At 37.9% G+C, this 13,926-nt stretch overlaps 1 protein-coding gene across 1 annotated transcript in view; it reads right to left on the minus strand.

Annotated features, from left to right (window-relative positions):
• Window positions 1–13,926, minus strand: part of FAR2 (fatty acyl-CoA reductase 2) — a 62,875-nt gene that overhangs the window by 21,854 nt on the left and 27,095 nt on the right. The window contains exons 2-5 of the mRNA XM_065742325.1: window positions 11,111–11,286; window positions 8,235–8,414; window positions 2,567–2,744; window positions 1,274–1,318 (exon numbers count right to left, since the gene is read on the minus strand). Of these exons, the coding sequence (XP_065598397.1) occupies window positions 1,274–1,318; window positions 2,567–2,744; window positions 8,235–8,414; window positions 11,111–11,286 (579 nt within the window). The remainder of the gene's footprint in view (window positions 1–1,273; window positions 1,319–2,566; window positions 2,745–8,234; window positions 8,415–11,110; window positions 11,287–13,926) is intronic.

Below are 13,926 nucleotides of genomic sequence, written 5' to 3' on the forward strand. Positions count from 1 at the left end.
ACCAAAAACACAGAATCATACCAGACACTCTGAAGAAAAAAAACATCCCAGATGAAAGTAAAACACTGAAGTATAATTCGAACTTTTTTTGTTTTGTTTTTAACTTTTGAACTATGAAACAGAAATTAACAATTCACCATATCCAAAGCACTTTAATTCAAACATCATAATTTTTATTCCTCTTCCTCTGCCCCAAAGAGGACCAAATTATCTTGGACTCAGTAATAATAAATGCTTTTCAAAATTTAGTTTAACTAAGTTCAGCGGCACCTGGAGATAATGCAAGACACCGTCAGAACTGACAGTGCCTTCTTCCTTCTCTATAACACAGGATGTCTGCCCTGACAATTTCCAGCCATCACCACTGCCCATGTGGCCACATAGCTGATGTACACCCTCACTTCTCTTACCGATTACCTTGGATAATCTTGATATAATTACATTTAAAAACGTCTTAATTACATTTAAAATCTTCAGCTTTCATCACAGAAGATTTCAATGTAGGTGATGTTTTGGAGTTATTTTTCTTCATTTCCTGTGTTGCAGAACCTCAGAGCTCGTATCCTGAACCAAAAAATACCTTATCTATTTCAAAACTATCTTATATAGGTCAAGGCTTTTATGTAAAAACTATAATGACCCCTAGAATCACAAAATCTTTGATTTCCAAAGAGTCAATTTGAACACAGAATGGCTTCTTGTGTGAAAACCTACATGAGTGAAATAACCATTACATTTACTGTTAATTTTAGTCAGCCTAGAAATTTTTGTTTTGAAGAACAGAAAATAATAGTTTCTTGTCTGAGTGACAAAGGATAAACATATAAATATAAACAAGCTCTAGCTTAAGTTTTAAAAAAGTGGACATTATAAAAAAAGACATTGATCTAGGTTCATCCAGTCAGAAAATTTAGACTCTGTTATATCTTTCAATCTCTGTCACCTGTGAATTATACTTAGTAACAGGGATGCATTTTATGCCATTTCTTAGAAAATGTGGGCAGATTTTCCAAAACCCTGAAAACTACAGTTCACACTTAGTGAACCAGAAACATGCATACTTTTTCAAAACATCTTTTTTTAGTGTGTAGCTTACATGTTATGTGCCACGGGCATATGGATTCATGGCAGAAGCATGACACCTTTCAACCAGATTCAGGAAGTATCTGTAACCTTTTATGCAGACAGTTTCTCAATGGAGCTTTAGAATGTCTTCAGAGTTCTTAGTTACTAACTCCACTTTAAGAGAACATTAAATAGTAACTAGACATACCGCAACAAATATTCCACTTGTCCCATTGAAGCTGTCAATCCAACCCTGCAAAAAGAGGATGACAGGTTGCTTACAGAGGTTTCAAAATGCTGAAAGGGCTATAGTGCTGTGGTGTACATAAAGAAGGAATGAGACAACAGTTAAGACAACTAGCAACCCATCTGGGACAGTTGCTAGGAAGCTAACCAGAATGAAAGTATGCTTTGCATGATGCCTCATACTATCTGCAATTTGTCAACAACACAACCAAACCATGCTTTTAGAAACCACTCCTTTCCTACAGTAACTTGGCTACAGGAATAAACTATGGCTTTGAAACCACTACAGTGCCTTGGTGCTGTCATACTTAATAAATACCATCAGCATGTTGTATATCCAACAACAGACAACACACAGATGCCACTGAGACCAATCTGATTACTCAAGCTGATTTCTAAAGTAAGGAAGAAAAGATACCACTCCACTTTTGAATCCCATCCTACTCCAAGCCACAGAACAAAGACTTCCCTTTGTCGAACAGGAGTTAAAAGCAGTGAAAAGCTGCATGACCCAAGGTGATTTATGATGCCTAGCAGAATTAATTCCGTCTTCCTGAGATGAATAATTTGTCCTAGAGCCTTGGCTGTATATCAACCATCTTTGGCACACTTCAAGCTTTATGAAAGGCAAAGGTGACTCAGTGTTGCCTTTCCAATTTGACTGCAAAATTAGGATATATATAGCCTAGTGAGTTGTTTCAGTATAAAAGTACATCTGCATTTAAGTACATCAGCTGTGTGGCTGACACATTTTGTTTGCAACAGGCTCATACACATGTGAATCCAGTGAATTCAACAACTGCTGAAGTAAGACAAAGATACCAGTAACTAAGCATGATCTGGGTGCTTATCAGGACCACATTAATATGATGGATAGAACACGGAAAGACTTGAACCAGAATGCATCAGGATTGTGATTAACATTCAGCTCTCACAAGTGTTTCACCAACCAGTATAGAAAATTTCCTGTGCCTGCCTGGGCACTATTCTCTGCATATAAGATTGTAAATTGGAAGACCAGCATCTTTCTTCAATGCTATTCTATCTCGTTTTAAATATGTTCCTTCCACTCATAGACAAAATCTTTCCAGAAGATGTTGAACAAGGCTTGCTGTTCAACTTCAGCATAAGTCCCCTACCTCTCTCACACACTTTCCTTAAACTGGGGCACCTGTTTCTCAAGAGAATACTGCCAGACTTTATGCAGCTGCATCAAAGTACTCTCAGTAGGGAACTGCTGTGGATTAATGCTTACTGGAAAAGGCTCGTGCCAACTAGCGCCCACGATGGATGGCCTGATAATAGCGATGTTCAAGTTTCCCTTCTCTTGCTGAATTAGGTATTCGGACAAGGCTTTGGTGTAGGTGTAAGTGTTGGGCCAGTCCCCAAGCAGCTTGGGTGTGATGTCTTGAATGATAGATTCATCCAACCACCTACAGAAAACAAGGAGGATATAAAGAGGCTAAATAAATAAATAAATAAATAAAAATAAAGAAGTGAGCAGTTAAGACATGAATCCTCACCTGAAAAAAAGGACAAGTAAGTCAAAACCATATAAGACAAAGCAAGAAGTGAAAGGATTTAGTTTAATAGCTCTGTAGGTTAAAGTTATTTTTGTCTAGGAAATACAAAACTATCCTGTTGAACATCCTACTGGGATGTTCAGCTGAACTACAGATGTCTATGCTGTTTCATTGGAAAACAATCTTGTTTGCTTTATGTTTCTCTGCAATCTGTTTTCAATCTGTAACTGGTCTACAGTTAGCGTGACAGAGCTTTCTAGCCTGGTATTCTGGATAGATAACATTTACACTCAGTCAGCAGAGTCTGTATATACACCCATGTATATTTCAGGGGATTCTTGGTAACCTTGAGTTACTGAGCTGGAAAGATTTCAGAAGTTATAATTGTGTACTACAGTGATAGTATTCCACTTGAATGATTTACAATGTTAGATATTCGTTTCTATAGTTCTCCACTGGCTTGTTCACACAAAATTAGGAAACTATCAGTATTAGCTACTTCTAATAGAAACAAAAGAGAAAAAAGAAGCAACCAAACAACAAACATGACATCCACCAAGAAATCTTATTGAGGTATTCAAGTACTTATGTATACACCTTTAAAAATGTAGCCCTTACACTGCAGTGCTGCAGTGAGAACCTAAGAATCAAAGGCTTCCTTCTGGCACACCAGCAGCGCTTCCCTGGTCCTGCCAGCACTACAGAACTGGCAGTACTTTCAGAGCCCTCACAAGCTGCTGCCAATCCAGGACAGGTTTTCAACAGTCTGATGCTGCACCACAGAATCAAAGATTAACTCCCATAATCCAATTTGTAATTAAGTCAATGGACTTACAGTTCAGACTAACTGCATGTACTCTTCACAGGGGCATTGCAAGGATACCGTTTTCTGCAGATCCTCACTTCACCCCTCCTTACCTTGAATTTCAGACAGGAATGAGGTGGAGATTGTCGTGCCTGGTACATCGACAAAAATGTGGCACAGTACTTTTCAGATGGCTCTGACTAGATACAGCTTAATATACTGCATGAAAATTTTTGTGTGAGAAAACACTTATTTATTGAAACTGCCAAACCATGCAATGAAGGGTTGATTTCAGTCAATCTCTCAGTTTTAGAGCTAGTTAAAGAGAATCTGACATTTTTAGCATCTAAAAATCAAACTTATACAATTGAAAAAACACCAACCTTTGCAGCCATAAGTATTTTCCTTTGAAACCATTATTCCCATGTTTCAGAAATAAGGCAGAAAAATTGCTTAAGGATAAGAAAAGTTAAACTAATCAGAGGCTGTAAGTAGCACACAATACTGACTCAATTTACAAAGCCTGTTTAGACAATCATAGCCTCTTCAGAGCCACAGCTAAACTGACCTTGTGTGAATCTGTCAAGAAATTATTAACTGTCTTTCAGAAGGAGACAACTATTTCTGCAGAGCCTGGAGGAAGACTAAATTGATTCAGGAGCTCAGACTGAGCTGAATATGGGGTTGGTTTTTTGTTTGTTTGTTTTTCTATATGTACCTTTACAGACATACAGGTTAGCAGTCCTCAGAAAGCAAAAACAGGTGTAGAAGAAGCAATTTCCCCATTCCCTCATCCTTTCAGACAAGCGTCTGCATTACTTTAAGTGTTCATCAGTAGGAGCATACTTCTGTGTGCCCTAAGGGCACTGTCCTACCAGGTGATCTGTTCTGCCAGCATTGCAATCACAGAAGCACTGAGCTGACAGTTCAGCAAGGCAAACTGTTTCTAGTCCTCTGTATCTTCAGTGACCTACTTTGAAGAGTCTGAAACGATAAATCATAAAGCTACTGCTTCTGCTCACTGCTGCAATTGCTCCATAGAAGTAAGAGATGCTAATAAAAAAATAAGTAGCCCTTCTTCCACCACAAACACAAACTAAATAACTCTGTCATAGGAAAATGTAACTTACTGTGTTAATCACTTTCCATTAATACGACACACTCTCTTTTAAGTGGTGACAGACTTACATTTTCTTCAATAATAATAATAACAGTTTTGCTTCAGCCCACACTTCACTGTGTGCTGTGATCCTTACCTCAGCATACCCTTCAAAGCTGATTTCCATCAGCTTTAGATTAAGGCAAACCTTGCTTGATGTGGCAGATTATATGTTTCCCCTACTGGCCTGGCAGCACTTAGAAGAATGACTTCTGGTTTACCCAGACTAAGTTTTACATGCAGGTAAAGTATTAAAATATAAGAAAGCAGGGATTTAATAAGAGCAAAAGAATAGAAAAAGAAACAGCTGGAATTCTAGATGGATTTCACCTGAATACAGAATCATAAGTACCTATCAATTGTATGGCCAAAAATAACACTGAACTTAGTTCAGTTGTGAGATCAGTTTTTGATGCATTTGCATCCTTCTCTACTTGAAGTTTCAAAATGTGCTAAAAATTCACGCTGCACAGCACTTGTTCTGTTCTGCCCATCCTTATCTTACCCCCTAACATCTCAGAGACCTGCTTCTTGCTCTTCCATGCATTTCCCTCATATATATTTGATTTTCACTTTCAGCCATTTTCAGTTCAATTTCCAAACCAATTACACTGAATAAAGTTATTTTCACTGAGGTCCACCTTAAGTCAATGCCTTTGAGGGCTGTGATTGTTTTCACTGTGAACAATTACACTTCTACCTGCAAACGCTGAACTATCTATTCCCTATCCTTGTTGAGTGCATGCTGTGAATTTCATCTCAGTAAAAGTAACAGAAGATGGTGAACTTCTGGAATAAAAACATGAAAAATTATAAAACAAATTGAAAATCCAAGCAAAAAAGCAAGGAGAAAAGTCTCTACTTATATGACTAAGAATGAACAACCAAACATGCTACCAAGAAAAACACACTGAAGGACTTATTTGAGAGCCCATCCTCTGTCACTCAACCTGTCTTCCTCTTTGCTGGGTATACAAACTACGATAAATGAATTATTACTGTCTTATCTGAAGTAGCTGAAGTAGCAGCCTCTGGAGTAGATTAATGTTCAGACTGCTTTGCTGGAGTCTTTTTATCTGAGCCACCAACACTGATTGTTTCTGAAGTCAGAATTGGTGGAAAGCTTTTAGGAGCAGTAATATATAATGCTGATAGTGATGAACTCCAATGGACATTGTAAAACTGAGTCACTGGGCAAAAAAATTGCAGCTGAGCTTCCCTGTACATAAATGTAAGGTAATGTAGTTAGGGAAAATCAGGCTAAACTGGTTTTAGAGTTTGCTGGACTCAGGGCTGGCAGCTACAGCTCACTTGGGAACACAGCTGAAATTTCCATGTCAGACAGCAACAGCCAATAAAATGCCAGTTATGTACCAACCATTGTCAGGTACAAGACCAATGGTATCATTCTGAAGCTATTTAAATAAAATCTTGAGTGCCAACACCCTAAGTGCTGCATGCAATTTTGTCTGGCCACTGCACTTTCTGGCTTGCACTCCATTTTCAGCAGTGGAGCTAAAAAAGACAAAGAAGAAGGGCAGTTAAAATTAAGGAGACAGATCAGCTGGCACTGGGGAGACAATAAAAATACTGTGACTCTTCAGTCTGGAGAACAGAGGATACTGAGTGAATGCAAAACATATTTACCATACTGCAGAGGGCAAATGCTGCATATACTCCAGTGCTATAGCTTCAGGACATGAAATGAAACCATGGTTGGCATTTTGAAACAGATAAAAGAAAACTCACCTTCATGCTGTAGTTAATAAATTTCTAGAACTTGTTACCACAGAGGAGTTGAAGAAACAGAGTACCAGAAGTTTCAAAAAAGGATTAAAAAAAATTCATGGATTCAAAAATGTAACTAAAAATAATGGGATGCAACACCCTTCTTGCAATGAGATTGCAGCCCAGAAGGCAAACAGCATCCTGGATTGTATCAGAAGAGGGGTACCAGCAGCTCAAGGCAGGTGATTGTCCCTCTACACTCTGCCCTCATAAGGCCCCACCTGGAGTACTGTGCCCAGGTCTGTGGCCCCCAACACAAGGAAATATTCCTGACTTTTGGAGTGGGTCTAGTAGGGCCATAACGATCATGAGAGGACTGGAGCATCTATTCTATGAAAACAGGCTGACGGAGCTGGGTTTGTTCAGACTGGAGAAACGAAGGCTGTAGGGACACCACACTACGGCCTTCTAAAGGGTGATTATAAACAGAATGGAAATATACTTTTTACATGCGTAGATACTGACAGGACAAGGGAGAATGTGGCAGGGGGGTTGTAACCTGATGATTATTGAGGTCCCTTACAACCCAAGCCATTCTATGATTCTGTGATTCTGTGATTTAATGGTTCTGGTTTCTGGAAATCTACAAGGGGAATGCATCACAAAGATGCATTACCTTGCAAAGCATTGATACTGTTGAGGGCAATATGCTTGGCCAGATGGCAACAGTAATGCAATAGGGCATTTCTTACATATTTATCATGCTCTGATAGAAGAGAAATAACTATTAACTGAAAGTAAGCACATCCAAAACTGTGAGTACTGAAAGAACTGAAAAAGAAAACACTGACTTAGTAAGTTTCTGGAGCAGTACTTTGTGATTTTTCTCTTCTTTTTTTTTTTTTGGCAAGAATCAAGGAAAGAATTTATTCCAGCTCCCTGGGTTGGTAGTTCATAGGTTAGTTGCTTATATCACACAGATGGAATAACACTGGAAAACAAATGAAAACAAAGTTACATCTGTAGGAAAATTTTAAAGCTTCCTGGGACTATTATCAGCAGATTTTGTTATTTTTAGTAATTATTCTTCATTTTGGTAAATTAAATTAAACATGTCTTTTTGTTGTTTCAATAAATTCCTAAATATTCACACTGAACTGTGTTTCTCAACAGAGAACAGTCCTGCTTCTGAGGATGGCCTAGTAGTTTATGTGAAGAGAGTTACTCTGTGGAAAGTAGCCCTTAGGGGGTAAACTCAGCAAGCTTGGTTACAGCCCTTGGAAGGTTCATATATCTTGGCAACATTTCTAAATTGTTTCTAAAACATCCTGTTTCTGACTAATCTCTGTATAGTTCCAGTTTAGAATAGCAGAATTCCTGAACTACATAGAATCAATACTGAGAAGCTGAAGAGGTAAAAAAGTGATTATAAGGTATATGAAAACTTTCATACCTTACTAAGGTAGCTACAGGGCTGAGTATTGCTGAAAGAAGCAGCACAACTTCATCCCTGGTAGAAATGCACTCATGCATGATTTAGTGCTGGACTCTGATGAAATCACTATGTCTTTTTAAAAATGGTGTGTGAAAAAAATGTAGGAGTAACTGAAATTACAGACTTATCAAGTATGTTTTATATTGCTTTTTAATTCTTTTGTATTTGGGAAAGTATTTGTAAGCTCAACCAAGTGATCTTGTTTCTACTTACTCTACTAAATCAAAAAGTTTCTTGGGTTCAGCTGGAGGTGGGTAGATGACTTCATCTATGCATTTCCGCACACAGTTTGCATAGGCAGTGGAGATGTGGATGAAGGCTTCCAGCTTCTGCATCTGCTGGGCCAGTTCTAGAAGCCTCTGTGTGCCCATTGCATTCAGTTGCAAGGCATGCCTAAAGAGGGCAGGGAAAGAAACAAAATGCATTTCACCGGGAAGAATTTATCAAAGATGACTATTATCCAAACCCTTCTTCCTGACAAAAAATAAATACATAAGGGAAGTCACAGATAGCAACACACTCAACCAGAATGTGTTCAAACAAAATCATTGTAAGTGGTATAGTAGCTTAACAGCTGCTGGTCACAATGCTGATCTTTTCATTCACAGTGTGGTTTTATTTGCTCTTGAAGTTGTTTTTCTTAACTCTGGCCACACTCCTTATCACCTCTGAGGGCTGGCCTAGACTTCTTTATGGTTTTGCCAATTTGTATATAGCATGTGCTCCCACTGTACTGAAAAGAGCTTTGAAGAGCAATATCTGAAATAACCTTCACAGAGATGCTCTTGGATCCACTTATCTGGACACAGAATGCTACTCAAATACTTTTACTCAGTTCAAAGGTCTACAGGTAACATTTCACTGCTATCTCTAAATCTGGCATACTTGTCACCTTCTCCTGGAATAAATATTTCTAATATACATGAAAATTTGTTGTAGCTTCTTTGGTCCCCATTCAGCTTTCTCCTTAGGTGATCACTGCTAAATCAGACATGCAAGGGTTCAGCAAAGGGTCCTTGATCCCAGAAAAACATGTTGATACTGAAAGAAGCTGTAATGAGAGGTAACTTAAATTCTTGAGGAATGGTTGATAAAAAGAAGAGAGGAAGTGTCCTGATTAACAACTCTGACCTTGAAGGATCCACACTGCTTACTTGCTGGATCTCACTGAAGATATGCTCAACTTTGTTGCATGCTTTGTACTGGAAAAAAGACACTTTCCCATACAGAATGGAAAAGGGTAAGGAATATGCAATCTGTTCAACCCTGGATTAGAAGGTTTCATCAAAACAAATGTAAGACACTATGAATAATGTTGTCCAGTAAAGGGTACACTAAAGAAATTAAGTACACCGTCACTGAAGTGAAATTGGAAATAGTACAGATGAATGAAAGCAGAAGCTAAGGGTATCATTAATGTTTGGATCACAGTATCTTAACCCAGAGATACTAATTTTAATAGCATTGTGCTATTAAAAGATAGTACTTTGTATAGATTTCTATTTCTTTCTCACTTGTCCTTGTTATAGAATAGAATATTTCTACTTTATCTTCTTTTCACATGAATGTTACTTTTTCATTTACATTTCTATTGCACTGTAAACCTTCTGAGATGGGATGAACAGAACTGCACTCATAGCGCAGACTCAGCATGAATTTATACTGGGAAAGAGTTCCTTTATACTTCTATGGGAATATTATCTGTGTCTCTTTAGGTTTTCTATTTATATTAAAACTGCATCTAATAATATTTCAGTATAACATAGTTTCTCAGATTTCTGCCCACAATAATAACATCTGGAGAATTCTCTAATTGTACTACATACAGATGTCAATAATTCACTGAGTTCCTCTGTCACTGCTTTTCTAGCATCTTGATAACTCTGCCTTTGTATCACATTAAACCTGCTAGACTTCAACTTCTCATCTATACAAGACTCATTTCCATCAAAGAACTTCACACATTTTTCCATTTAATCAGTGAATTTTGTTCGTTCTCATATAGAGATTTTGTCAGATTACATACAATCAGCCTTTAGATAGCTTCTATAACTGCCTCCAAGCAGAGGACTATTTAAGCTTTATTTTTTAATTTCCTTCTAGCTATCTCCCTTATTAAAAGATGTAGTTTCCCTGTGATATTACATGTCACTGTGGTGTATTTCTGTAGTATAATCATTCCTCTATCAATTCAAGAACATTTATTGATATTAATGCAGTACAGTGTTTTGCTAGTTACAGCTTGAGCTGCTTCTATAAATGGACCTGCTTCCTTTCTGTTGGGTTCTCTAATTAGTTGTTGCAAAACACAGCTATTTATGGCAGATTGAGTGGCTATCCACTTAGTCTGCAAAGGAGCAAATGAAGACTGAATATCGATAATTGTGCTTTATATTGTCATGGCTCTAGCATTTTTCATAAAACTGGGAAGATCTGGAAATCCAGATGAGGCACCTCAGCTTGCTGATCTGTATCATTTGCACAGAAGCACTTACATATCCCGTTTATTATGTTTATTTCTTCTGTTCTTTTTTAATGGAAAGCGTTCTCTGAAAAGGCTGTTCCAAGGGAGCTGTTTCAGAAATTGTGCATTTATTTTGAACTGTTAATTACGCTGAATATTGAGTACTTCAAATCTTGTGAAAAGCTATTTTGTTAAAGATAATCTCATTTCCCTCTTCAGTTATTCATTGACAAAGAAAGGCCATTAACACTAAGAGACAGACAAAACATAGTTTAGTTACAAGCTGTCTCCAGCTATATCTGCCAAAACATTTCCCTCTTGATGTAAAACACTTTTCTCTATACCAGTTTTAGGTCATACTTTACTCTCTTACTATTTCACAATCCAAGCTTGCCCTGTTTCCTTCTGTTCCCATGGAAATCTGCCAAGTTATTTCACTTTTGCAGAGCACATGCACATAACATTTTCAGAGCATCTAGAAAATGCACGTTAAGTGCTGGACTACATGTTGCATGAAAATCTAAACTGAGATTACTGCTGCTATATAAGAGACGTACTGAATACTGTAATATGAACCACTGTGCATTCTGAATTATGTTTAGCAAACACAGAAAGCAGAACATACTTTAGGGGTTCATCAAAGCGTACTGTTGCTGCACAGTGGAAGACAATATTGACCCGGGTCAGAAGCTCCTCCTCATCTTCAGCACTGATGGCCAACTTGGGCTGAGTGAGTTCAGCATTAATAGGCTTAATCTTCTCATGGAAATTAGGGCAATCTTCTCGAACCCTGTCGAAGACCTTGAAGTACAAACAAACAGAGATAACATACAGAATTAGGCTACTGAAATCACTCTGATTAGTAGCCAGTCCAATTACGTCAGTCAATGATATTGACATGAAAGAGAAGTCCCCCCTCCCCATTCTTTCAGAGACAAAATACAAGCAAGATGATAAAACAGTTAATTCACTTGTTTCCTTTCAAGGGAAATAGAATAAAAATGCAGGAGGGAATGCAGTGCCCTGAAGAGATTAATGGATTTTATCTAGACCACTCATTTATTGGGACAGCCCCTGAAATTTCTGTATCTCCACATCTCCAGTTCTTATTTGACGTCAGGGGCAGATCACAGACCACAGAGGAAGCTAAGAAGTAGGAGGACAGAATACAGAGTGGGAAAGCCTATGAACTATTTGCTTCATACATTTTCTTGATTGTTCCACGAAGTGTTTGAAAATAGAAGACCAATGCATGCTCCAGCTCATCCTCTTCCTTTACTGCCATTTTCCAACTTGCTCTTTTCATACATGTAGAATAAGTCTCAAGGGAGTTCTCTTTGGTATGCAAAAATGGGAACAGTGAGAACCCATACTGCTCAAGTTGCATGACTGGACAAATGTGTAGTTAACTGGCCACTCAAGTCATTTTTTATAATGACTGTGTTGCATAGCCCTTTCAGACACACTTTTTTTTTCCAGTGTTTTGCACAACAACAAGACCTTTCATCCAGTAAAAAGATTCCTACATTTTCATATACTGTCTGTTGGATGACTGGTCCAAAATTAGCGTTGATCCAAAAGAGCAGGTACCCTGCAACATAAGTATGAACTGTTATCACCTGAAAAGTGCCCACATAAAAATGACAATTTCCTCAGTTCTCGATTTTACTCTGCAAATGCAAAATACACTTTTATCATTATCTTTGAGTCACCGATAATGCTATATACATCTGGGTGCAGTTCTACCTGACACCTGAAAATAGGCAGCTACTGAAAGTTCCTCTTTTAGGAAATCTCTTTGAGATTTGGTTAATCTCAAAGGCAAATGTATTGAAGCTTGAATTTCAAAAGATAATATAAATTTGTTACAGTAGAATTTTAAAAAATCTTTGGGTTTTGAAGTGGGCAAAACTATAAATCTCTGTTCTAATGATTTTATGCTTCCAGCTAGCACCATTTTATTTGCAGAACTACAACTGTGATAATAGTAACAATTAAGACCTTCATTTTGGGGGTAGAGAGCCTACAGTAACAAGGGCAGAAAGAACAAGAACAGAGTCAGTGGAATCTGAAGAGGTATAATCTAGATTTCAAAGGATAACCACACTTTCAAAGGTAACCAGCCCACTGACAGAAATAACTTAGTGCTGGGAGAAATCACTGGTGGAAGCTGCGGGACACCACTTCGGATAGATTTATAAACTGCCAAGATAAGCCATGCCAGGAAGGGCAAGAAATAGCTAGGCCTGTTTCAGGGTAAGAAGATGGACCAGCTGACTTCTCAGTAGCTCTTATTTTGTCATTTCCTCTGCTCTGTAGCTAACTCAGTAATACTGAGTTTGCACATCTCTTTAATACCCTCTTGTTTTCCTGGAGATTGCCTTATCTTTGATCTGCCCAGTGCTTATGGAAGAGTTCTCAGAAGATGATGTAAGACTGAACTTATCTTTTAAGAATTTTAATAGCAACTGCTCATTTGCCCTATTGCAAAGAGAATAAAAAACTTCACACAGAAAGAATTACTTCCTACTGTTTTACTTAGGCAAAAATAAGAAGGTTGAGAAAGAATAAATTAGCCCTTTCTCTATTTCAGTCATAGTGTATATAAACAGAAGAATATTTCTGCAGTGCCAATTTGATTCAAATTCAGACAGATATATTCTGCCTACACCCATCTCCTCTGCTTGCAGGTAATGTCCCCTTCCATTTCCTAGCCACTGGTAGGCATTCCCTACTACTACATATCACTCAACAACTACAGAGTTTCACTTCCTCCAATGATTCACTGGATTCCTATGAAGGAGTAAGACAATTTCTGAATGGAAGCTCACAAATCAGCTAATTCTTTGGAAACCTAGATCACAAGAACACTCAGTTCATTAGGCAGGAGTAGCTGTTTAATCAAAGCCTATTGCCTCTTTTATGAAATCTGAATGTTTCAGACTTGTCAGTACTTTGTGGGAAAATGCAAGAAGATTTAAGGACAAGACAAACACAGGTTATTCTATGCTTCTTCCTGTAGCTGAAGGAATGCCCAACATAGAGACGATGCTGATTCTACAGTTTAACAATAATATACAATCTAAATTCTGATTAACTCACAAAGATGATATACAAGAACTCCCTACTAACTGCATGAGGCTTTAGCATTGTTCTGTCTTTCCTTTTTAGAAGCTGTATGTCTATCCAAGATGGGTTTCAGGGATAGAGGTAGGCTAGTATACTGTACTGTTGGGATTGCATGAAAATTCTACCCAAGTCAGAAATATTGCAGAAGTAATACACTAATTACCACATAATTATAGCAAGGAAAAAATGTTTGATCATCTAGGTGCAGTATTAAGTAGGTGGAGGGAAATCAGTAACACTGCATTCTGTCTTAGTATTCTAACACATTCCAGTGGCAACACCACAGCCTCAGCCGAAAGGGACTGCAGAATG

The sequence above is a fragment of the Cyrtonyx montezumae genome, unplaced genomic scaffold (assembly GCF_038088225.1).
Source record: "Cyrtonyx montezumae isolate F1298 unplaced genomic scaffold, pur_monq_1.0 scaffold_3, whole genome shotgun sequence".
Taxonomy (NCBI): Eukaryota; Metazoa; Chordata; class Aves; order Galliformes; family Odontophoridae; genus Cyrtonyx; species Cyrtonyx montezumae.